Consider the following 27,634-nt stretch of genomic DNA (forward strand, 5'->3'; position numbering starts at 1 on the left):
GACAGCAGAGAATGTAGAAACTTGGTTCAATGTCAGGTTATATAGGAAAGCTGTCATAGTAGTTAGACTGGTACAGTGTCAGAAGGGTCTATTTCTTGTTCTGCTTATACCCACCCTCTGCTTCCCCATTCTGTCTCTTCCAACCTCCTCCCCCACTCTACTCCCTACGCACACCTCCACCATCTCCCAACCACCTAGCTCCTCCAATCCCCCACCATCATCATTTATCATCTTTCTGAATTCCAGTAAGGCTATATATACACATCATCAGATAAAATTACATCATTAGAAGTCTTGCCTGAATAAGGACTACCTTTGGCTTAAGCTTATTATCAGCTGCCCCTGAAGTTTGCTTTCCATTGATACAAGAATTTTCCGGAATGCAATGGAACTTTCTACAGTGTCCATCAAACCACTAGGAAGCACAGGAAATAAGCTCTCCAGTATAATATAAATTCTTGTTTTCATAAGTAATTTGTATCTCCACACATTGCATCTAAAACCAATAGCCTAAGGGGCAAAAGAGGAACTCATTTCTGATGTACAGATGATGTTGTTATGCAACTTCAGTTGAAGACTAGTCTCAATTTACTTTACTCAACCCTTTTAAAAACTGAACAGCATCCTAGGCACTTAATTGGGTAGCAGCCTGGAGATCAACAATGCTCAAAGGGTTAATGATAAATTTGTTAAATTCTCATACTGTAACAAAGAAAGGATTATTCCAGTGTTTCATTTATAACTTCAAATGATGTGTTGACTCTCTTTTCTGTTATGTCTACAGGGTATGATCTTAGAATGCTAGACAATAAAACCCATCATGCAATACAAAGAATTGAAATTCAGCATAATTCCCCCAATGAATAAAGTGATGTGGAACAGAATACACATTTTCAAAGGGACAATATTTGATTAAACATTCTGGTCACTAAGAAATAAGAGAAATCTGAGTCATTCATGTTTTGCTTTTTAGACTTTTCCAGTTGTTCACTATAAATAACTGATGAATTAATTACTTTTAAATCTGGGCCATCTGTTTCCTTCTTGCTGAAGGAAAGATAAAAACATCACTATACTGGTTTCTATTATGCCGAGAGAGAGAGAGAGAGAGAGAGAGAATTAAATTTTGCTGCTAGCTATACTTCCTAGACTTGTTAAGGGGGGGGGGGGTTTATGGCTATAAATGGGGGCAGAATTTGACCAACAATGACCAGTAGCTACAAACATACACAAATGGTAATGCCGACATCTTCATTACTTTTAATAAAATCATTTGACATTTTTTATCTGAAAATGTTTTATATAAAACAGTTTTATGTAAAACACTGTTTAGCCCCTATACCAAATGCACATGGCAGTTCACTAAAGTGATAGTGATATAATTAGAATAAAAGGCTAATCATCTTTGGCCTAATATACTGTAGAATAGTTTGGTGAATTTGTCTAACTGGAAAAGTGAATTTATGAAAAAATCAGTTACAATGAACATCTGTTGTGTTTGCACATGACTAGCTCAAGCAAAAATATTTTAATTAGATGTTAAAAGTTTAGCAAAAATTTTCAAGCAATTTTACTGGTATAGATCCGAATCTAATGCTTCTTATGTTTACTACAAATACAGATGCTGAACATCAATATTGCATACTTGCAGTTACCTCAAATTAAATACTTAAAAATTAAATACAGCAGTTCTATCTACAAGGTATTTCTGGAACTAATCAATAGTAATGGGAATTTTAAGAGAAGAGTTGACATCCCCAGTAACTCATGGTTTTACACATGAAGGTTTAGGGTTTTTTAAATATAATACATTTACCCATTTTATTTAGTGCATAGCTTGATTTACATTTTGAATTCCAATGTTCCTTTCTCAAAACTGTAGTAGAAGGACTAAATACTTACAACCTTTGGAATTATCTAGAATTTCACAATAATCAGACTTGTGTAACTACTGTCTTCTAGTTCTATCAGCAAAGTGATAAAACAATAAATCTAATATAGTCATCAAGATTAAATCTTCCTAACCACAGAGGGGCCTCAGACATCCTGAAACATAACAGAATTGCAGCATTTCCACTGGATCAGAAGGAGAGAGAGGCCACACAAGAAGAACTCTACAGTTCTCTGTGTACTAGAAAGTGGAGCTGTGCAGTAGCTCTCCACAGAAGTCTGAAATGTGGAAATAGTTTGAGCTGGAGTGGCAGTGGTCTAGCAAGTGACTCTGCAAATCTATCAATCAACTGGACAATTATTCACAGGGAAGGGGAGAGGGAAATAATACAAGATGGAGAGAGAAGGCAATGGCTGCCACCCAGCTGTGCAGATGCAATTCATTTTGGCTATTGGTTGTGGGAAGGTTTCCGCACCCTACCAATACTGATTTCCATCAAATGTTTGTGCTTTGCCAAGAAACCAAATTTCACCTCCTAAATTAAATTAGTTGGTATAAACTGAGCATGATGGAGCATATTCTGTAAGCTTTGTTCAGGGTTGTAACTGCTTGATCCTCACTAACATCAATGTGCCAAATTCTGTCCTCAGTTACATCTCCCACAACTCCCATGGCTTTGGTGGATTTGCACAGGGTTTAATTGAGGACAAGATTTCAACCAGTGTGTTTTAATCTTAGCAACAAAACTAGACAAATCCCAAGTCAAAAGAAAACAGACAATCAATTATTTGTCGGGGGCGGAGGGGCTCAGTATCCCTAGTGTAGTGAATCACCATGCACTTGAAAGCTCTTATCACACTAGACAATTAAAATTGGTCTGCTGGAACTCCTGGTGTCGAAAGAGGAGATGGTAGTAAGCTAAACTACAACCCTAGTCAGCCTCCACAAATGCTTCCAGCCTGTATAAAACAAACTTTGGTGAGATTCCATGGATGTGGTGGCTAAATATTTAGACCCCAATTCTGCAAAGACTTAAACATAGGTTTAATTTTGTACAGAGTGGGTAGTCCCACCAACTACTCACTGGCCCCCATTATTGAAAGTACCTGTTTTCAAGAAAACACATAAGCATGTGCTTAATTTGAAGGCAATGGGACTTAAGCACATGCTTAACTTTAAGGGCTTTTCTTGAATCAAAGCATGTATGTAACTCTTTGCAGAACTGGTACCCAAATATGTACAAAAATTCCAGAGCTGCAGTAAAATATATATTAAATGAGAACTAAGTTTTTGCACAGATCTACTGTTGGATTTATAATTTATGAAAGAGTTAAGTGCACAGATTTTGTTTTCATTTACAGAATTTTGATGAATGACATACAATAGATGTCTACTACTGAATTTTAACTGAGAATCATCAGTGTGTATTTTTCCTATTTTAAAAAAATATTTTGTGCGTTCAGTTAATAACTATGGGTGAGACAACATACTGTACCTCTAAGGGTATTTCTACAGTGCAATCAGAGGTGTGATTACAGCTTGGGTAGGCATACCTGTGCTAGCTTTAATCTAGCTAATGTAGCTAAAAATAGCAGTGAAGACATGGCAGCATGGATCTCAGCATGGATTAGGAGCATGAGTATGTACTAAGGCAGTAATTCTCAAACTTGTTCCACGGCTCGTGCAGGGAAAGCCCCTGCCTGGCCAGGCTGATTTGTTTACCTGCCACGTCTGCAGGTTTGGCCAATCGCAGCTCCCAGTGGCTGTGGATCACTGCTCCAGGCCAATGGGAGCTGCTGGAAGCGGTGGCCAGTAAGTCCCTTTGCCCGCGCCACTTCCAGCAGCTCCCATTGGCCTGGAGCAGCGAACCGCGGCCACTGGGAGCCGCAATCGGACAAACCTGTGGCTGCGGCAGGTAAACAAACTGGCCCAGCCCGGCCCAGCAGGGGCTTTCCCTGCACAAGCGGCGGAACAAGTTTGGGAACCACTGTACTAAGGATTCCAGGCAAATTTGTATAGCCCACAGCGTGGTCCGCACCAGTCATCTTCATGGCTAATTTCAGTAGTATTAGCTAGATTAAAACTAGCATGGGCATGCCTGCAAAATAGGGTTGCCAGGTGTCTGGTTTTCGACCGGCGTGCCCAGTTGAAAAGGGACCCTGGTGGCTCCAATCACCAACCCTGACCAGGCCATTAAAAGTCCGACCCATGGTGCAGTGGGGCTAAGGCATGCCCTGGCTCTGCACGGCTCCTGGAAGCAGCGGCATGTCGCCCTCCAGCTCCTAGGTGCAGGGGCGACCATGGGGCTCTGTACGCTGCCCCCACCAAAAGTGCCAGCTCCACAGCTCCCACTGGTTGCACCCCAGCCTGCACCCAGCCTATACGCTGCACTCCCTCCTGCACCCCAGGCCCCTGCTCGCAGCCCCCTCCTGCACTTTGTACCTCTGAGCCCAAGCCTGGAGCCTCCTTCTGAACATCAAACCCCTCATCCCCATCCCAGAGCTCGCACCCCCCCTCCCAGCCAGAGCCTGCACCCCCCACACCTCAACCCCCTGCCCTAGCCCAGTGAAAATGATCAAGTGAGGGTGCGGGACAGTGAGTGATGGAGGGTGGGGTATGCAGTGACCAGAGGGTTGGGCCTCAGAGAAGGGGCAGGGTAGGGGCAGGGCCTCAGGCTGGGGCAGGGACAAGGCAAGGGTATTCAGTTTTCTGCCATCAGAAAGTTCACAACACTACTACCCAGGTTGCAATCACACATGTGACTGTAGTTATATACCCAAAGAGGCTCAGCAATATAGCTGAGCAAGTAACAAACCTTTGGTTGCTGGCAATTCTGGAAAGCAAATGTTTCAGGTTGAACAGAATTTTTTATTTTATTTTTTTTAATTTTCAGCTAACAGAAAAGTAAAAAAAGAAACAAAAAACAACAACTTGTTTTTGGGTCAAATGTAAAGTTTTGTTTGAACCAAACCAAAATGTTTCATTTCAAATTTTTAAATATTTTAACTATTAAAAATTAACTTATAGAAAATTTTTAATGTGAAAAGTAGTTTCAAATAAAAAAGTCAAAATGTTTCAATTAGAAAATGTTGAAACAAAATATTTGGTTTATATGTTTGTTTTGTTAAATAAAACCAATTTGGTAAAATTGACATAAATCCACAAAATGTTTTGAGGAAAAATAATCTGCATTTTTCCCTCACCTTCACAGCTCAGCCACCTTCACAGCCGAATGCCACTGGCCCTCTCACCCCCCAGTAAAATCACGGTATGATGGGTCCCTGGAAGGCAGCTTTATTGCTTCCTCAGTTCTTGTGCTGGAGAAATCCTTCCCCAGCCTCAAATGGGAGTTGCAGAGCTCATTTACACTGCTCCAGCCAGAGACCTGAGTGGAGGCAAAACATCTCACCCCATGATTTGATATTTCACATATAGTAAGTCTTTACAAGACATATGATTCAGATAACATAAAAATCAACCCAGTGCTCCACCCAAATTAATCTGAAGAGAACATTTTTTGTCTGTGAAAGGTTAGATAACTTCTACACTTAAATTAAATTTTCATGTACCTTTATACTTTTGAGAGTCAGATTGAACCAGAAACAAAATGCTGAAAGAGTGCAAAAAAGTGCAAAAAAATTATTCTTGTGATATTTTTAGTCTAATCAGATGCAATACATCTTATAATTTCAACCCAGTTTTGAAGGCTTGGGATATTCTGAGAATTCATAAAAAGCATCCAAACTTTCGCCTTGCACAAGAAATTGAATCCACTAGCATGGAACCAAGGTGGATAAAAATTAATTATTTAAAAAAAATTAAAAAATTGGATTTTTTTATTTAAGTATTATTTTTTGATAAAATGCTTTTTTGAGGAAAAGACCTATCTAAAGATAGTTTTAATTAAGATATATTATAGCTCAAAGAGATCTCATCATGGAATAGGGATTATAAATTCTAATTCTATAGTATGAAACAATATATTCATGTAATGTTTAAGAAAAGTTTTGTAAATGAGTTCCAATAGTTCATGGATTAGGGTCCCAATCTTATGGGGTTTCAGGGGCTTCTCTATACATTATTTAAGTTAATCTTTCTATCTACCCAGTGGGACTCAGTGCTCAGTCTAGAAGATATCATCAGAGATGTTTAGTTTTGAAGTTTTCAAACTGTGGATTTGTGTATCCAGAGATAACATGCTTGTTAACAGCAAAAAATGTTTTAAAAGAAATAAATAATATATAGAGATGAGAAATAACAGACCTTCTGCAAATTTGTGTACACAGAGTCAATCCCTTACCTCTCTCTAAAAATGCAAAGTTTCAAAAAGTTCAATGAATAGAAGATTGTTGAGGGAGGAATAGATCTGGACAAGGAGAAGAAGTCGGGAAGTAAATGTGAGAAGGGAGGGGCAGGCAGTAGAAACAAAAGTGAAACTGTTTAAGTAACATATTCCAGAAGTCTTGAGGTCTTTCTGAGTGTAGCCTTCATCGATTTGAGATCTGCCATACCATTCTCTCACTAGAAGGGAAAATCTATAATGGCAGCAGGCCATAAGAGAGACCCAGTTTGGCAATATTTCAATGAAGTTCCTCTACCTGTGGGTAAAACAGGCATGCATGCAAAATCCAAACATGCAACAAAGAAATGCAAGGCCTGGTTTCCCAAATAAAACAACATCATGAGGAGGAAGTTGTGTTGAAGATGATGAAATGAACATGTCTGAACATGCAGGATCTTTAGGTATGTAAACTTTTTTATTTCATACTTCTTTCTTAAGTACTGCCTGTCTTCCTTCTGGACTATTCTTGAATTCTCATGTTTGAGCAAAAAATATAGTTACTCTATGGTACTGTCATTTTAGATGCAGTTGTGACAAAAAATAAATAGCTGAAATAGACAGATCTTCCTTTTACAATTTCACCTTTAAAGTAGTACTGAGTGTCAGTGAATGTAATGAGTAACACTAAATGAGCAGTATGGTAATAATTAAATAACTGCATTGACTTATTTTGTTTAGGAGAATCCATCCTCAACTTACAGGATTCTGAAGACCATCCACCTTCAAGATAACCATCATTTTCTATAGTTTCAGAGTTATCTGCCAATGATAGTGTTTCAGTCACATCATGTATGTCACATAGCCACAGTATATCATATAAAAAGAAAAGGAGGACTTGTGGCACCTTAGAGACTAACCAATTTATTTGAGCATAAGCTTTCGTCAGGTACAGCTCACTTCATCGGATGCATAAAGTGGAAAATATAGTGAGGATGTTTTTATACACACAGACCATGAAAAAAAGTGAGGATGTTTTTATACACACAGACCATGAAAAAATGGGTGTTTATCACTACAAAAGGTTTCTCTCCCCATACCCCACTCTCCTGCTGGTAATAGCTTATCTAAAGTGATCACTCTCCTTACAATGTGTATGATAATCAAGGTGGGCAATTTCAAGCACAAAGCCAGGGTTTAACAAGAATGTCTGAGGAACGGGGGGCGGGGGGGGGGGAGGGGGGAGGAATAAACAAGGGGAAATAGGTTACTTTTTATAATGACTCAACCACTCCCAGTCTCTATTCAAGCCTAAGTTAATTGTATCCAATTCAGCAGTCTCTCGTTGGAGTCTGTTTCTGTTTTCTGTTTCTTATAAATATGTAAAAAACACTTAAAATACAATTTTAAACTACTAACACAGAAAAAGAAACGTTAAAAACAACACTTTTTCCTCTTAAAAGCTTACCAAACAAAATTTTACTTTCATAACCCTAGCCTAGTTATTGTGCTATAAACAGAAAATGAGATAGCTCCTTTCTGCTACAGTTTTGAGATCATTGACCATTAGGATCCTGTCCTTATGGTTTATGTGAGATACAACGAATGTAAATGACTTGTGATATTAACAAGAGCAGAGTCAGGCTATATTTTAAGTGGATCCAAAATAAGTAACCTTGAAAAGAAGCAAACAAAACCAGCAAGGACAATTTGCATCCTTGGTTGTGAAATTCTTAAATTAAACAAAGATTATCTGCCAGGAAAATGGTATTAATATCAAGAGTATGTTGAATTTATGGCTTTTATTGAAGATACCCAATGTCATAAACAGAAAGGTTTTTGTAGTATAGCTTTCATTATATGTTTTTAGACTAAATTTATGAACCGCATCATGCATGTTTAATTCCATGTTTTGCTTTCAACAAGGAAGATGAAAACACTCTAGTACTAGTTGCATATTAGACATGTCAACAGACATCCATCTTCAGTCTTTTTATGTTTTCTATGTGTCACAGATATGGCCAATTAAAAACCACATGTTATAATTGCAGCAAGCTCTACCGTACGAATGTGAACAAGTTTTGTGGACTCACAATCAATCAATAAATCCTCCTCCCTATATGCCCTCTTTTTTTTCACCAGGAAAATAAATAGATAAATATAAATTCTACAAACATTTTAAAGGGGCTTGCTAGAAGCATTCTAGATCAGGGATCTGCCTCAACTCCCTCTTTAGCTAGGTGGAGTACTTAGATGAAGATAAAACATTTAAAAAATGAACCATTTATCCTCTTTTTGCTGATTGATTAGAGGTAGAGACATTTTCTGAAGCCAGGAAGCCATTTCACTGTACTGTACATCTCTGAAATCAAAGCAGAGCCCTATAACAGACTAAATCTCCGAACCTGCAAATACCTTCATGTGTCCTTAAATCAATGCAATTACTCATGTTTTTAAAGTCAAGCATGTTTATAGATGTTTGCCCAAGAGCTGAATTCTGCAAGGTGCTAAGCACTTTGGCCCCAATCCAAGCAAGCATTTGAACAAATGAATAATTCCATTGGGACTTCTCACAGTCCTAAGTGCTTGGCTGGATCAGAGAATGAGAGAACTATTTGTTGAGTTCCTTGTTAAAATACTTGTAGTACACCTTGGCTCTGAAATAGAACTTTCCAGCCCACAGCAATACATCCATATTTAAAAACACTTACGCTTGGTGGCAGAGAGAAATATATATTAACCACAGCTTTAAAAACATCAGACCCCCAAATAGTTGTGGGTTTTTTAATTAAATATTGAAACCCAACAACACAGCTTTAAACCCAACAACAGAGGTAATAAAAATGAAATACATAAAAATAGTCAAAATAATAATAAATATCAGAAACTTCAGAAATTCACCTGGAAGGTATTGATCTGCACTGTTTGCAGATGGGAGACTTCAACTACCCAGACATTTGTTGGGAAAATAACACAGCAGGGCACAGATTATCCAATAATTTCTTGGAATGTATTGGAGACAATTTTTTTATTTCAGAAGGTGGAGACAGCTGCCAGGGGAGAGGCTGTTCTAGATTTGATTTTGACAAATAGGGAGGAACTGGTTGAGAATTTGAAAATGGAAGGCAGCTGCGGTGAAAGTGATAATGAAATGATAGAGTTCACAATTCTAAGGAATGGTAGGAGGGAGAACAGCAAAATAAAGACAATGGATTTAAGACGGCAGACTTTAGCAAACAGAATAATAAATAACAGAAAATGTGGAAATGGCAGAGGTGCTTAATGACTTCTTTGTTTCAGTTTTCACCAAGAAGGTTGTTGGTGATTGGACGTTTAATGTAATGAATGCCAGTGAAAATGAGGTAGGATTGGAAGAGGCTAAAATAGGGAAAGAAAAAGTTAAAAATTACTTGGACAAATTAGATGTCTTCAAAGCACCAGAGCCTGATCAAATGCATCCTAAAATACTTAAGGAACTGACTGAGGAGATATCTGAGCCATTAGCGATTATCTTTGAGAAGTCATGGAAGACAGGAGAGATTTCAGAAGACTGGAAAAGGGCAACTATAGTGTCCATCTATAAAAAGGGAAATAAGGACAACCCAATGTTGTCCAATCAGCCAATCAGCTTAACTTCTGTACCTGGAAAGATAATGGAGCAAATAATTAAGCAATCAATTTGCAAACATCTAAAAGATAATAAAGGGATAAGTAACAGTCAGCATGGATTTCTCAAAAACAAATCATGTCAAACCAACCTGATAGCTTTCTTTGACAGGGTAACAAGCCTTGTGGATAGGGGGGAAGCAGTAGACATGAGATATCTTGATTTTAGTAAAGCTTTTGATACTGTCTCGCATGACCTTCTCATAAACAAACTAGGGAAATGCAAGCTAGATGGAGCTACTGTAAGGTGGATTCAAAACAGGTTGGAAAAACGTTCCCAGAGAGTAGTTATCAGTGGTTCACAGTCATGCTGGAAGGTTATAATGAGTGGGGTCCTACAGGGATCAGTTCTGGGTCAGGTTCTGTTCAATATCTTCATCAATGATTTAGATAATGGCATAGAGAGTACACTTATAAAGTTTGTGGACAATACCAAACTGGGAGGGGTTGCAAGTGTTTGGAGGATAGGATTATAATTCAAAATGATCTGGACAAACTGGAGAAATGGTCTGAAGTAAACAGGATGAAATTCAATAAGGACAAATGCAAAGTACTCCATTTAGGAAGGAACAATCAGTTGTACACATACAAAATGGGAAATGGCTGCCTAGGAAGGAGTACTGTGGAAAGGGATCTGGGGGTCACAGTGGACCACAAGCTAAATATGAGTCAACAGTGTAACACTGTTGCATAAAAAGCGAACATAATTCTGGGATGCATTAGCAGGAGTGTTGTAAGCAAGGCATGAGAAGTAATTCTTCCACTCTACTCTGCTCTGATTAGGCCTCAACTGGAGAATGTGTCCAGTTCTGGGCAGCACATTTCAAGGAAGGATGTTGGACAAATTGGAGAGAGTCAAGAGAAGAGTGACAAAAATTATTTAAGGTTTAGAAAACATGACCTATGTGGGAAGATTGAAAAAAAAATTGGGTTTGTTTAGTCTGGAGAAGAGAAGACTGAGAGGGGACATGATAACAGTTTTCAAGTATTTAAAAGGTTGTTACAAGGAGGAGGAAGAAAAATTGTTTTTCTTAACCTCTGAGGATAGGACAAGAAGCAATGGGCTTAAAATGCAGCAAGGGAGGTTTAGGTTGGACATTAGGAAAAACTTCCTAACTGTCAGGGTGGTTAAGCACTAGAATAAATTGCGTAGGGGGGTTGTGGAATCTCCATCATTGGAGATTTTTAAGAGCAGGTTAGACAAACACCTTTCAGGAATGGTCTAGATTAGTCTTGCCATGAGTGCAGGGGACTGGACTGGATGACCTCTCAAGGTCCCTTCCAGTTCTATGATTCTGTGATTTATTACATTCAAAGTCCAATCTGTTTTTGAAATAATATACGTTTCCCCCCAACACATCATCAACCTCTACCATATGTCCTCAATGTGGGGGATTGTATCTATAATACAATAAGAATAAAATGCACTAACACTGCTTCTAGCTTCAGTGATTTATTCATTTGCGGAGGAAGTAACCAGGTGAATTTCCCCAACCTCACTTCCATTCTAAACAATCTATTCCCTGGCTCTGTATATTCAATAATTTCCCACCCAGAAAACACATTTGTTTCCCTCCTCCTCTATATTTCCTTTGTTTTTCATTATCTCTTTCTAAATGTTTTGTGACACAATACTGCAATATATTTACCTCTGCCTGCAGCTTTGAAACCTTTGAGTGGTGCCCTCCAGGAATTTCATAAATAAATCACTACTCACTTAGTCACACGGGATTCTGGGTACCTAAGAATTCCAAGGGATGTGCTCAAGAATCCATTGATAAGTTTATTTTGGGTACAGCACAACCCCAGTTTTTGGAAAGGCTTTGGAATAAATATAAAAATCTCTGAACAAACATGATTTTGGGTAAGTGGAAGTGCAGTGTATATTATGAAATGCAGTTAGGGTGACCACCTTTTCAAAAAGCGAAAGCAAGACACATGCAGGAGCCACCCCTTCATAATCCCACTCCCTGCTCCTCCTCTCCCTCCCAAGTCCTCCACCCCCTGACCCTCTTCTTCACCCGCCACCAGCCAGGCCAGAACCCAGAGCCAGGCCATAGTAAGAGCCATCTCGGAGAGGTATGTGCGAGGGGTGTGTGTGTGTGCCAGGTACCCAAGAGCAGGCCCGGGTCCCCGCCCCCAGGGTCACACCGCCCAGGGCGGGTAGAGCGTTCGGGATTCCCCACAGCAGCCAAGGCTCCCTGGGAAGCTCTTACTACTGCCCGGCTCTGGCTTCTGGCCTGGTCAGGGGTGGGGCCTCAGGGGAAGGAGGAGGAACGTGGGCAGGACCTGGAGGCAAAGGCGGGGCAAAAGCCCACCTAACTCCCTCCCCCTCCAGGAAGAGGCTGGCACCACCCCTGAGTCTCGGGCAGGCACAGAGTGGTGCTGCAGGGAATCCGGGACAAATGCCTGGAGTCATTCAGCTCAGGACTGGGACTTGAACTCTGCATTTCGGGACTCTCCCACCCAATTCAGGACAGGTGATTACCCTACATGTAGTAAGAACAGGACTATTAGCTACCTAGGAATTTTGGCCTATCACAGTCTTCAGTGATTGAGTTGTCCCTATATGTTGTTAATTTGGTCTCTCTCTCTCTCTCTCTCACACACACACAGAGACAGGTCTATACAATATACAAATATACATGTAAATATATGTAATTATGATGTACTATTACTTGAATAGGCAGAAAACCAGCAATGATCAGCAGTGATGAGTATCAGTGTAAAACAACATTAATTTTCATAGATTTCAAGTCCAGAAGGGATCACGATTATCATCTAGTCTGACCTCCTGGATACAATAGGCCATAGAACTTCCCCAAAATAAGACCGTATCTATTATGGGGAAAAATGCAATTTTGATTTTAAAATTACCAGTGAAGGAGAATCCACTATTACCCGTGGTAAATTGTTCCAATTGTTAGCCGAGATCATAAAAATAGCTATGACAGACTGAAGCATTTGATACTCCCTCTCCCTTCTCCAGTACACACATGCATTGGTTTCTATGAAAAAGTCTGCACTTACTAAGAATCACCATACCACTCTATCTGGAATATTACAATTATTTTCTATTCTAAGAGTAGAAATAAACCAAAGTGTAACCATTATTGGCACTTTTTTTACTTTTTAGCAGTGACCACAGAAGACATATTTTGTGTAAACAAAAAAGAAAATTAAATTATATTACCATGCAACATGGGCTGACAAAAGATCCATGCTTTATATACGGTCTCATAAATTTTTGTGTGTTCCAGTTTTAAAATATACTGAAAGAAATCTATCGCTAGAGGATTAAAGAGACCTACTTTTCAAAACTTCATAATAGCTCTTAGGGTTCAGCTCATGGTTAGTAAAAGATATATTCAGCTTTCATACCATATAGGATTGCAGAAAATGATTTTTCATGTTTAGTTTAGACTTCCCAAATCTATCAACGAGTCAGAAATAGCCAGCTGTCACAATGGAAAGCCTTTTTTAGAAAAGCATCTTGTGCATGTACCAAAATGATAGACACAGTCAAATATGGTTATTGGAAATGATCATTACTACACACTGCCCTGCTGAGATTATTTGATGCTTTAAAGAGACAGAAGTAGTCTCTCTTTAAAGAAAGGTTTCCTTCATATTTTTTTTTTCTCTCAAAGAGGTTGCTCTTTTAAATGATAACTTTTAGACTACTGTATAGCAGGAGCACTAGGAAATTAAGAAACTAGAAAATAAGTTACTCCCCAGCTAAAATAAGCACTCATTTGCTAATTGATAGATTTACTCATTTTTTAAATAAAAAGTAAAAACCAAAATTCAGATTTTTATTATTTAAGTGATGGCAGTGTCCTCAGTACTCTACAAGGGAAAAAAAGCTGAATTAGGTAAGGGAACTTAACTAACTTAAGACTGTGTAAGATAAGTGGAACAAGGAAGTAAGATTAGAGTAGGGAAAGAGCTACTACAGATTTTTTATTGTTCAATTTGGGGTTTTGGGTAAAGATGGGTTGAAATACTGCAAACCTTTGTGTAATGCAATTGTCCCACTCGTCTAGTGTGTTTAAAACCAGGGATTTTGAAGTCATCAATACTTTGTGACTTTAAATTTTCAAAATTAAATAATTTTTTAAAATCTTCTTTGCTATTTAGAGAAGCATATCCAGTATATATATATAGGGACCAGGCCCTAGCAGGGGTGCCCTACCTAGTTCAGGGGTACAGAGAAGGGAACAATACTTGGGTGGATTCTTTGGATCTGTTCTTCTGCAGTGAAACTATGCTTCTGTAACTGCATGTAATGTACCCTCTTGAAAAACACCCCTTTTCCCTTTCTTCTTCCATAACCATTGCTAATAGAAATGATTAGTTGAAGCTGACATGCACAGTTCTGCAGGGTACTCCTCTTCTCCAATAGCACTCAGCTAGACTGCAGGAACATGAAACCCCAACCTTTAGCATCATTTAACCTTCTGCTAAGGTGGTAGTAGAGTAGAGTAGAGTACAGAGGGAAAGCCACAAAACAAAAATAAAATGTACTAAAAACTTTAGAAAGCAAGACCAAAAAGAGGTTACATTTTAGGGGGGTGGGGGTGGGGCACAGAACAGTTGCAGAATAGAAGATAGAAAATGGGTAGGAAAAAAATGGTACAACTGTGCCAGGGAATGGCAAGAGGGGACACCAGAGGTCGGGCACCCTGAAACTTTCATAAGGGTTATTGTAACTAATTGTAACGGCTTTTCAAAGGGGCCTACAATAAGGGTGGCACCACCAGAAAGAAATTGGTAACCAGTGAGTTAAAGGCTTCCCTCAAACACTTGCATGTCCAGCTGTAGTATTTTTTTCCTAGGAACTTTCTGTGGGGTGAGAGGTGGGGAGGGAAATGGGGGAGACAAGAGAATGTACTTCCCCCAATCTCTACACTCCCTTCTTCAGCTAGCCCACTGCAGCCCTGATCAATCTCCAGGCTCTGTGGGGAAAGATGGAGGTTGGAACACCCCCGTGGAAGGGGTATAAAGGTGCTCTCCCTTCTTCCGTGGAAGGGACCATTATCCACAGGCATAATTGGGCCCAATGAGCATAATTGGGCCCATTTAAAAATCCATGTGCATCTGTGCATACATGCATAAACACACACACGCGGAACTGATTGTTATAGGCCACTGGGTACTAAACAAACAACAAAATTCAGCAACATTTAAAAACACAATATTACTCGTTTTAAAAGAGGAAAACCAGGGTGTAATAAACTTTAGTTGTTTCTTGAATTGTTAAGTTTGTTGTGTTAAGATAAGTGATATGAAAAAAAAGCTTTGATTATCTATTTCAAAACCAAGTATAATAAGTTGACTACATATAGAATAAGAATTAACTATTTACCCCCACCCTGTCTTTGAAGATTTCTATAAATTCTTACATCCAATATTACATTTATTTTTATTTCAGTTGGTGAGCAATAATCTCTTTCCAGGTCTTTGATGTAGGCAAGACATGAACTTAAAGAAATCATAGTATGATAGCACGTTATGGGAGCACAACACTAAAGGGAAAAAAAGGATACAGGCATGAAAAGCTATGGATTAATACCATAGTAATTGAAAATGTGCTTATTACTTTTGGGAATGGAGTTTGTAATGGAATTTCCTGAAATCAGTACATTTTGCCATGGTGTTGTTTTCTAAAGCAACAGAATGAAACTAAAAGGGTTTCCCCCTCTAATATTGTTCCTTGAAATAGAGAGATTTTTTTTAATGCTGATTTTGTTCACATTGTATGCATTTCATATTTAAGAACATTCAGTAAAATAACTTATCCACCTTCTACGCCACAAAGTTCTACAAAAGCTTTGCAAAATTGAAAACATTTTTTTTAAATTAAGCCCAGCCCTGTGTATCTTAGACATTTCTAACAGATCTCTTAGGATACTATGTAGGTGTTTACTCCAAAAGAGCAACTTGAAACATAATCTGTCCTTCTGTATATTGAATAGAAACCATCAATAGAAACCATCCCCACAGCTGTTTTTCCCTCCTCTTTCCTTTCCTCTCTGTGACTGGAGGGATGTTGAAATGTGTGGTAAGTACTTATGCTAAATATTCTGTTCCATCTTGTATTTAGCAGTAACACTAAGTTTCCCAGACCTGAAGAAGAGCTCTTTACAAGCTCAAATTCTTGTCTCTCTCACCAACAAAAATTTGTCTTCTAAAAGATATTCCCTCACCCACTTTAACTATCTGACCCATAACACAAGTAGTAAGACTTCTTAACTGTATTAATGTACCCAAAATAGATTGCATAAGCAGAATTGCACATTCAAAATCAGAGGATGCTTTTTTGAAAATCTGCCCCAGAAATAGTTTAAATGGATCAAAGTTTATTTAAATGAGTTATCCAATCCCTAACAATCGTATTCAGTATCTTGTTTAAATGTCCAGATTCTCACTGGCTACAACCAAGAGTGTAACAACGTATGTAACAATACATGAAGTATGTGATGTAGACTATTTAATACATGCCTATCTTCATTTTCTTAATCTTTCATGATAAAAAAACATTATACAGACATATCCTGTGTCATACACTAGCTTCCTGGTGGACCCTGCATATATCAACAAGGGGACAAATAACTTTTATTGTTTTCACAAAAGGTTTAGTATGCACACATAATTTAAGTTGAACAATAATGCATCCACTGGCCTTTCCTAAGAATTTTTAAACCATACAGGTTTCAGAGTAACAGCCGTGTTAGTCTGTATCCACAAAAAGAAAAGGAGTACTAGTGGCACCTTAGAGACTAACTAATTTATTTGAGCATAAGCTTTAGTGAGCTACAGCTCACTTCATCCACTGAATGCATCCGATGAAGTGAGCTGTAGCTCACGAAAGCTTATACTCAAATAAATTGGTTAGTCTCTAAGGTGCCACGAGTACTCCTTTCCTTAAAGCCATACAGAATAATTCATATGGAATCATTTATAAATGATCATCATGCTTGCACATTTCAAAGAGCAGGAGTGTGATATTTCTGGATACACTCAATTATTTCCCTTGTAAAAGGGTGAAGTTTGGCTCTCATGTATGAAAAGGACAAATAGCAACTAACAGCCAGCACCAGAGCTAGTGCATGCAGTAGTTGTGCAGGTTTCTCCACGTAGCTCTGTTACTGAATCTCAAGACTGACCTTCAACACTCCTAGGCTTCACTGCTGATTATGCCAGAATGTGACAAATTATGAAATGGCTTACCTTTGCCCTGCACACAGCAACTAGGAAGAAGACACCAAATTAATTTCCACTTGTGATCTGAGTGAGAATTAACACCCAAGCACACCTTACACTCCCAGACTGCTCTGCTCTCACTTATATAAATATAAATTATATGCCCGTTAAAATCAATGCAGTTACATCAGTTGGAAAACAGTAAGAGGTGAAGCCACCTTTTCATTTCCTAACAGAAAAATCTAAGGTGGCCGTGTAGCAATGCTTCCATTATCCATCACCTCCCATTTGTTTTCCAATAGCTTCCCAATTTTAAATATGGACTCCTCTAACATTTTGTAGTGGTAAGCAGAAAAGAAAACTTTCAATTCATTATAAATAGTGTTTCCCCTTTTGACTCAAGCAGCTAGCCAAAAAACTGCGGTCATGGAACAGAGACAGGGAGAACAGTAGTGTCTGGAGATGCAACAATACCATATAGCAGTAAACTTTTGTTCCCAGACACCTTGGACATCCAGTAATGAGGGATGGTTGTCAAAAAACAAGGACCATCCACAAGTTACACTGAAAATTCATCTTGTTTTATGAATCCTCTATAGAGTACCCTTCAACATATTTTGTTGAACAAGCACAGCAGGGGTATATCAGCATGAAATGACTACCTGTATCTGTTAGGCTTGTAGCAATCAGAATATAGAAAAGGGATGTGGCTTGACCAATTTTACAGATCACAACCAGATCTTGAATACAGTAGCTTTTCACTAGTGCATCCGTACATTCGTTTGTTGGCAGAAAAGCCGATCTTCTACAAATGCCCCTTTATCAGAATCATTGTCTTGAGAAAACTGGACACAAACGCATCTCCTATTGATTTCTGTTTCAGGATGTTTCCCTACATCATAATGATCAAGTTGTGCTCACTGTTGAAGCACTGCATCATGGCACTTCAAATTAGGACATTTTATTTTTAAAAAGTGAGACAGAAAGAGAAAACTGTGAGAAGAGTAGAAAAAAATCTTGTACTTACCAAATGCTCTGTAGAATTCTTCTAGAAGTAGGTGCTTGTCACTGTTATAATCATCATATTTCAGCAGATCGAATAGAGAGCAGTCAGACAGATCCTTGCCAAGCTCATCCTGTTTTATTACCTGACAAGAAAATTATAACCATGAAATTACATTTGAACTCTTAGAGTTTTGTGGTATAATTAATTGATCTATTAAATGATTATTAGAAACATTTTAAGGCTGCTTGGGGCAATGAACTGAAACTGCGTAAAGTTGGGGATTTCCACTTGCTTTATAATTATTTATTACAGTTTAGAAAGTTAATACCTTTAAGTCAGTGCCAATGAGTTTACACCAAAGTTTGTGAAATATGAGGAATATATACTTTGGCACAGTATGTAATAACATTGCATAGATATTCTGGTTTGCAAGTAAGATTTCACTATATTGAAATTCTTTACAATGACATTGACCAAAAAAAAAAAAAAAAATGAGATGCGTGAACAAGATGCACTGTCCTCCTTATAACAACATGGATTAATAGTAAGTTTCTCCCTCCTATTACCCTCCCTTTCCCTCACCCCAAATAAGAACTTATTTTATTTACGTGAGGTTCCAATTCTTATTACACCAGCAATTTCATCAACTTCTTATACACGTCTGACAAGCCTATTATATTTCCTAAGAACCTGTTATAAAAGACCTCAGAAGATATCTCAGTGTCTCCACGAGGGGGGCATCCATTTTGTAAGTGGATTATAATTAGTGGTTATTAGATTTTAACACTAATGAACCTCTGCTGAAGGAATGTTCTTCTAATTTGTGCATCATTTCTATTCAGTCTCTAGACTTTGCAAGGACAAATGTAGATTACACCAAAAATTGCCAGATGCTAGTCTGCAAATCCCATTGATGCACCTAATATCTTAAAAGTGCCCTGAGATCTTTCATAACAACAAATGCTCAAGGCCTGTGTTTTACAGCACAGCTTAAAGAGAAAACTTAGTTATGCATCCATAAGAATCAAAGAAAGCACAGTCAACTTTTGTAATGCTGCAAGAAGCTCAAACTTCTGCAATGAACACAGCTCAATTCAATATAAAACATATACTTTCTCCCTCTTAAATAAATATAAACAAATAAATAATAAAAACCTACACTTCAACTGAAGAGATATTACAGTTTACACTACTAATTTTAAATGCTATGTTTTCCCAAAACCAAATGTAGAGGATTCAGACTGTTTCACAAATATGTAATTGGGATATTCCAATTGCTCCATCCAAGGGACAACAAGAGCAGAAAGGAGCAATGCTGACAACTGAATTCACAGCTCTCCTTAAGGCAAAAGAAAACATTTCCAAACATGCAAATACCATAAAACAAAAGGACCAATAAGCCTAAAGATAGGAAGTGCAAACTTATTTTTCCCTAAAAGATGGGATGGCTCTCTTATAGAGCTGTACAAAATTCTTTAAAAATGTATAATGACCTCGTTAATAATTTATAAATGATAATTTATAGAAGCACAAGCACAAAAACCATAAAAAACACCATGCAAATAGTTTAGTTATTAAATAAGATGTTACCTGAAGAAAATTAGTACTATTATGCATTATTTATCTAGCTTGTTTATTACGATTAATGCCACCAGAATGCAGAAAAAGGATGCTGTATGGAATCTATGCAATGATGTCTTTAACCACTCAAACATCTCCTTAGCTGGCTGATAAAAGGCAGAAATGCAGCCAAAGACAATTAAATATACATACCTTACGTTCCAAGTTAGTTACTGTGCTTATAGCATTTGGAAATCTCACTGTTATAGAGCTCTTACAAGTTTCAGCTAATTAACTTCTAAATCTAAGATGCTTGTGGATGTTAAAATTCACAGTTGGCTCATGGAAACAGAACTTTGTGTACACAGAATCCCTCAGAGCAACAGAGCCTGCACTGTCAAGGCCAGGCCAGGGCTACAAGGGCAAAAACACACTTTCCACATAATAGCTACTCTGGGCCAGGCATCTGAACTGACAGCAGGAACCCTGTCTCTCCTATGCTCCTAATTATTGCTGGGCCCCACTTGACTCAAATGCAATGGGGACAAGAGCTGGGGTTGAGTGTGTGTATGTGTGGTGAAATCTATTGGAATGAGGACCCAGGGAGGGGAAGACCAGAACTGGATGGGGGCGAGGGTGGGGAAGCAAAGAAAATGAAACTGGAACTGGGAGTTGGAAAGCAGGGGGAATGGGACTAGAAGACAGATTGAAAATGGAATAGGGGGACTGGGAGTCAGTGAGTGAGAGTGAGACTGAGATTGGATGAAGAGCAGGGGCAAACGAAAGCTGGGCGAGGATACTGGTACCGTAAATCAGTGCAACAGGGAGCGGAGGTGGGGAAAAAAAGAAAGAGCCATGGCAGTGCAAGAGGAGGGACGAGAAATCAGGAGGCAGGCAAAGGGTTGGGGGGAAACTAAGAATGGCTTGGTAAAGAGACTGGGATTAAAAACGTCAGGAGTGGAGACTGGCACTGGTAATGTGAGAAGAATGGAACTAGAATGAGGAGCAATGGGTAACAAAGAGACAATACTGGGCCAGGTCAAAAGAGACAGAGAAGGGGTCATAAGCTTGGGGGTAAATGGGTGGAGTCTTCTGTCAGCAAATAGCTGTGAAACTCGCTGGCAAAGTATCCCACCTCCTTTCAGCACTAACTCATATAATTTAACAACCTACTACTATTAGTCACTCAAATGGCAGAGTACATTGGGTCTGTACATTGGGTCTAAAGGTCCCAAACCCTGCTGATGAGCCACATGGGTACCAATATGCTGTCATATGATACAACTTCTATTCTTTATGTTGGCTTTTTTAAAAAAAATCTAGGAAACCACACATACACACTTTTAAAGAACATTATTGAGTTTGCAAAGTTAAGCATTCGAAGAATTAGGAAATGCCAGGATTACGGTTGCCTATGCAACCTAAATTCAGTCCCTAGTGCCTATGCATTTTAACACATTCCTTAATTACATGATCACATGCCTGCTGAGCAATCACAGTTGGTACTCAGGGTGTACCCTGGACCTTGTCTAAAGAGTAGGGAAAACCATGACATTCCATCCAGAATAGGTGAAGGCAAGACGTCTAACACCTGAGGGGGATGCACTCAGAGAGATCAAAGGTGCAGCTAGCCCTGTGACATACTGTATATTTAAATTGTGCTTGTCCTGTATCTAGTACTAACATCCCAAGTATAAATAGGAGTCTTGTTTACATTGCTGTGCTTCATGAGAAATCAGACACTAGGCTTCCACTTTTGCTTGCAGTGTACAATTTTTGGCAATACATTAAAAAGGTGTATTCCTCATCTGAGTTTAAAGTTTTTTCTATAGCTTCAATGCCTCACCCTTGGAAATAGCAGTCAGCTTCATAAGTCAATTTACTAATACATAACAAGTCTCCCACCACCTTAACTGGAATGTATTCAAACTGAGACAATATCAAAATACGAAAGAATAATTATGAGTTTTAAAAAATATCCCACTAAATGTTTTCATTTGTCATATTTTAAACCAAAAAAAAAAAACAAGAAAAGAAAATATATATCTTGACATCTGATACTCTAAACAGTAGGTCACGAATAAGAGTGTGAAACAGACCTCATTCTTCATCATTATTCTACCTGACATGCTTAACCTGCTTTTGGATCAAGTCCTTTTAGGAGATTTTCCCCCTTTTTCATCAGTATACATTCTTTTGGATGGCCCCCAAGCATAACGAGTAAATACAGTAGCAAAACAAAATATAGAGTCTGGGGACTTAATCAAGTATAAAATTGTTTCATCTTTTTGTTATAGTACTGCAAAAAATGCACTTCAATATGTCTAGTTGAGTTTGATGAAGCATATTAAAAGCCCAAATACCTTTCAGTGAACACTTATGGCAAAAAAGAAAGGTGGTTTACTGTTTGTAAAAGGTCAATCCTACCATATGGGAACAACTACATTCTTCACCGGAAAAGCACAATTTTATTCCCATGTCTCCCCATAATACTTTGGATCCTTGTTCTTGCTCTCTCTCTCTCATACCCACACCCACAGCAGCATAAAGTAACTTAAGTAACAAAGAGATCTGCAATAACAAGAAAACAGGCAGAGTTTATAAACAGGCATTAAATAATAGTTTGTTTTATGTGTGTGCGAGAGAACAGATAGCTAGAAAGTGAGTTTGCCAGATGCAATTTATAGCTAAGGATACGATTCTATCACGGAGGTCATGGATTCTGTGACTTTCCGGAACCTCCATGACTACTTCTGCAGCAGCAGGGTTGAAGCAGCTGTCAGCCCCAGGGCTGCTAGGGCAATGGCTGGGGTTGGATCAGCCCCCTCAGGGCTGGAGCAGCAGTGGTCATCCCCTGTGGCAGGAGCAGTGTCGGTGCTGGAACAGCTGGCTGGAGCAGCAGTCCTCAGGGCCGCTGGAGCAGCAGATGGGGTTGGATCATCCCCTGCAGCAGGAGCAGCAGCAGAACTGGAGAAGCTGCTGGAGGTCAGCCCCTGGCAGCGCTCTGACTGTTAGTCCTCTCCTCCACCAGGGTATATTTAGTAAAAGTCAGGAACAGGTAGTGGGTTTCCGTGAATTTTTGTTTAGTGCCCGCAAACTGTCCCTAACTTTTACCAAAAATACCTGTAACAGAATCTTAACCTTATTCATAGCTAACCACCAGCAGGGCCAATGTATTATCTTCTTTTATTCTGGTTAACCTGAAGTCTGATCCTGCAAGGTACCAAATGCCTTCAATCTTGACTGAATTTTCCTATTGTTACAAATTGTTTAGATATTTTGAATTACTATTATTTCTGAGAGAGGGGGAAAGATGAAATCTTAATCAGTATGGTCTAGATTGTGCAAACTTTACCCATCCTGGGTTAGCACTTACTCACATGAGTAGTCCCATTAGTGACCATTAAAATAGTTGCATAAGTAAGTGTTCACTAGCATGAGTAAAGACTCCACAATGTGTCATATATTTACACTGGATAACTGAGGTAAATATATTCTTGAGCTGTAATGCTGTATTAAATTATAGTAAATCACATAATCATTTGTTAATAACAAATCACATCAGGATTATGGTTGTTCAAATGAAAGAGAAAATGATTAATTATTGGCCAACTTTAGATATTGTAATGATACATTAAATAAATTAACTTTTTGGAAAGATCTCACTCTTGGAGATATCAGTTTTAACAATTCATAAAAGGAGACAGCTTTACCACTGCAAATGCCATAATCCCTTTGCTGGGAAAGGTATTTGCATCTCACATATTGTGGGAAGAAATTTCATGATTGGTGAACCAAAATACTCCAATCAGGAACCAAATCCTGCTGTCCTTATTTCAATGAAGTCTCCAACTGATTCATCTGAGTTGTTCACTATTATTCACTTTTCCAACCCATTTGTAAACAATTTCCAACACTGACACTCAGCTTTACACGCACACATAGTTGTGCTATTCATATGATTAACTGCATATTACTTTTATCTTGCACCTTTAACCAACTGACTTTCATTTGGCTCATTAACACATCTCTGCTAGGACTATATCTAACTTGCCTTCAGAATACCTCCAATCTGTTTTTCTTTTCTTTAAATAAAGTACATGCTAGGGATAGGTTTTCTTTTTTCCACCAAACTACTTATTTGACTGAGATCCAAGATAGGCAATGTTTGGACCAGTGACAGGTTCAAGGTCATATATTTCAAGACAGATTTAAAAACTGGAGTTTGCTGGCATACAAAAGCTATGAATCCCTCTTCCTAATAGTATAAGACATATGCATCTAGCCCTCTTAGATCATGTTAGATCAATATTTAATTATTATATAACATATAGAAAATCTATTTTACGTATTTTAGAAAGTTTTTAAAATTTGTCTGTAGAATTGGATTAACTAACTAGGCTATCTGGCTTTACAGGTGAAGAGATATGACTAATAGGACCAATAATGTGTTTTTAAGCACTTCTGTTTTCCCCTGTAAAATGTGGCATGTCAGTTGATGTGTCAGTGCAGTGGCACCGCCTGTGGCCAGACCGGGCATTGCACCTGAATTTACTCAGCCTGCTGGGGCTGTTAGTCTATTCTTGGTCCCCAGGAATCTGGAAGCCTTCTACTCTCTTAAGTCCATTAGGGGCATGGTACGGCCCTAAGCCTACCCACTCCACTGGGTTCCAGCTCAGGGCCCTCAAGCTAGATCAGGGTTTGTCAACTCTGGATGTGGCCTGAGCTCCTTCCTACCTTCCCCTGGGTTTCCGCAGGCTCTTCGGTGTGTTGGTCTGGTCGTCTCCTTCTAGGATGTTGTACCCAAGTAGCTTTTCAGCAGCTTGCTGACAGGAGTTCTTTTTCCCAGCCAGTTCACTTTTCTGGGAGCTGCCCTACCCCTCTGCTTCCAAGCTTTTTTGTCTCTCAGCTGTTATGAGGCTGACAACAAGCAGTGGCTGGCAGTGCCTGTGTTAACCCTTTGGTTGCTGGGCTGACGTGGGGTACATACACCCCATGACATTATATACAGAATGGAATGGTATGAAGATTATATTGGGATACAAGATTAAGTAGTGCAGTTCAGCCTGGTCAACATTTTTACAGAATTTTTGAATTTCCTGACTTATTTCAACCTTAACATTGTCTTAATGACTCAGGATAATAATAATCCTTTTCAAGCAGTCTTAAATCCTTAAGTGAAGTTTCACATCTCTTAAGCCAACATGTAAGTATCAAATGAAGGAAAAGGGTTGCATCAAAGGACACCACATACCACATATCTACACCGCAGTAGAGATTTTGCAAACTTGACCATAGGCAAAGTGAAGAGGTATTGTGCTGAGGAAAGCAAAATCCAAATCTTACCTGAGAGAGTTCATTACTGTCCACAAGTCCATTGTTGTCAGAATCGAAATATTTAAACATTTGATCCACCAGCAATTTCTTTAAAATCATTTTATCTTCAGCATTTTTTTCTTTTGCTTGTGCAATGTATCTCTGGTTTTGTAGATCCAACAACATATTTTTCACTTTGCTGTATTCAGTGGATGTGCACTTGTCCCCTGGAAAGGAAATGCAGAAGATAATTTTGAGGCAGATTTTAAAAATTGTTTAAATGGATAAAGAAAATATACAAATACTGAAGACAGTGATATCTTCTTCTACCAACACTATCCAACAGGGTTGACACATGTGGGTGCATTGCCGTTTTCATTTGTACATCTAGTGAGCTAGAGATATGTCCTATAAAGGCTGAATCCAAATCAGTGGGAGGCTTTCCATTTACCTATATGTGCTTTGGGTGAGGCCAAATAGGTTTATAAAGGTGTAACAATCATATGTGTTTGCTTAGTTTTCTGTCTCACAAGACTTACCATTAAAAACATTTTGTAACAACTTAAACAGTGTCCAGCAGCCCGCTATTCTTTTCCTTGTAGGTCATTTTAGAGCTGGACTATCAGAAAATGTTCATAGAATTTTATACATAATACATTTTGAATGAACATTAACAAAGTATATATTGCAATACAATATATGTGGTAATGATGGTAAACATGATAGAAAATGATATATTACAAAATGTATACAGTTCATAACAGGATTTGACTTCAAAAACAGAAGTGACAACTGTGAGTACTCATAAACCAACCCAACCTCTTTATCCACCTGGAATACGAATTTAGTTTTAATAGGGGAGGGAGAGTAAGAGGGAGCAAGAATATCTATGACATATGATCTAGTAGACACACAAAGTGGGCGAGTTAATATCTTTTATTGGACCAGCTTCTGTTAGTCCACTAAAAGATATTACCTCAGCCATCTTGTGTTTCCTGAGATCAACACAGCTATGATGGAACTGCATATAAAAGGATCTAGTTTATTCCTTTCATTGTCAAGTCTTTCTATAAATCAGGAACTACATTATGCACATGTCCTGATTACAGTGACAATAGAAGCTATTTTCTCTACAACAAAATGTAATAAAACCTCCTAATTTCCTCTAACCTCCATCACGCACATACAGGCCACATTTCAAGGTGAAGATAGAAGTTTTGTTTTAATATTAGAAACAAGCTTAAGGTTTCAAGACACAATTGTTTCTTGAGATCACAGAAATCATAGAAATGTAGGACTAGAAGGGACCTCCAGAAATCATTTAGTCCCTGGCTGAGGCAGGATTAAGTATACTAGACCAGTGGTTCTCAAAGCCAGTCTGCTGCTTGTTCAGGGAAAGCCCCTTGCAGGCCGGACCGGTTTGTTTACCTGCCGCGTCTGCAGGTTTGGCCGATCGCAGCTCCCACTGGCCATGGTTCATCACTCCAGGCCAATGGGGGCTGTGGGAAGGGCGGCCAGCATGTCCCTTGGCCTGAGCCACTTCCCGCAGCCCCCATTGGCCTGGGGTGGCGAACCGCGGACAATGGGAACTGCGATCGGCCGAACCTGTGGACGTGGCAGGTAAACAAACTGGTCCGGCCCGCCAGGGGCTTTCCCTGAACAAACGGTGGACCGGCTTTGAGAACCACTGTACGAGACCATTCTTGCCAGATTTTGTCTAACCTTTTTGTCTCAAAATGTTCTCGTGATGGGGTATTTAAAACCTCCCTACACAGCCTGTTCCAGTGCTTAACTATCCTTATAGTTAGAAAGATTTTCTAATGTTTAACCTAAATATCCCTTTCTGCAAACTAAGTCAATTTCTTCTTATCCTACCCTCAGCTGACATGGATAATACTCCAGCTAAGGCCTCACTAGTTCAGAGTAGATCAGAATAATTTTATTTTGTGTCTTACATATGACACTTCTTTAACAGCCCCGTCTCCCCAGCCACTTGATATTTGTCTCTGTTTGCAACAGCATCACACAAAAGAACATAACAGCCATACTGGGTCAGACCAAAGATCCATCTAGACCAGTGTCCTGTCTTCTGACAGTGGCCATGCCAGGTTCTTCAGAGAAAATGAACAGAACACGTAATCATCAAGTGATCTGTCCCCTGTTGCCGATTCACAGCTTCTGGTGAACAGAGGCAAGGGACACCATCCCTGCCAATCATGGCTAATAGTCATTGATGACGTATCCTCCATGTATTTCTCTAGTTCTTTTTTGAACCCTGTTATAGTCTTGGCCTTCACCACATACTCTGGAAAAGAGTTCCACATGGTGACTGTGTGAAGAAATACTTTCTTTTGTTTGTTTTAAATGTGCTGCCTATTAATTTCATTTGGTGACCCCTAGTCTTGTGCTATGAGAAGGAGTAAATAACACGTCCTTATTTACTTTCTAAAAACCAGTTGTGATTTTATAGACCTCTATCATATCCCCTCTTAGTCGTTTCTTTTCCAAGCTGAAAAGTCCCAGTCTTATTAATCTCTCCTCAGATGGAAGCTGTTCAATGCCCCTAATAATTTTTGTTGCCCATTTCTGAACCTTTTCCAATTCCAATATATCTTTTTTGAAATGGGGCGATCACATCTGCATGCAGTATTCAAGACGTGGACATGCACGGATTTATGTAGAGGCAATATGAAATTTTCTGTCTTATTAT

At 38.9% G+C, this 27,634-nt stretch overlaps 1 protein-coding gene across 2 annotated transcripts in view; it reads right to left on the bottom strand.

Annotated features, from left to right (window-relative positions):
- Positions 1-27,634, bottom strand: part of FSTL5 (follistatin like 5) — a 493,618-nt gene that overhangs the window by 189,273 nt on the left and 276,711 nt on the right. For both annotated transcript variants that reach the window (XM_077814497.1, XM_077814496.1), the window contains exons 4-5: positions 24,955-25,151; positions 18,070-18,190 (exon numbers count right to left, since the gene is read on the bottom strand). In XM_077814497.1, the coding sequence (XP_077670623.1) occupies positions 18,070-18,190; positions 24,955-25,151 (318 nt within the window). The remainder of the gene's footprint in view (positions 1-18,069; positions 18,191-24,954; positions 25,152-27,634) is intronic.

This window comes from Eretmochelys imbricata, chromosome 4 (genome assembly GCF_965152235.1).
Source record: "Eretmochelys imbricata isolate rEreImb1 chromosome 4, rEreImb1.hap1, whole genome shotgun sequence".
In the NCBI taxonomy this organism is placed as follows: domain Eukaryota; kingdom Metazoa; phylum Chordata; order Testudines; family Cheloniidae; genus Eretmochelys; species Eretmochelys imbricata.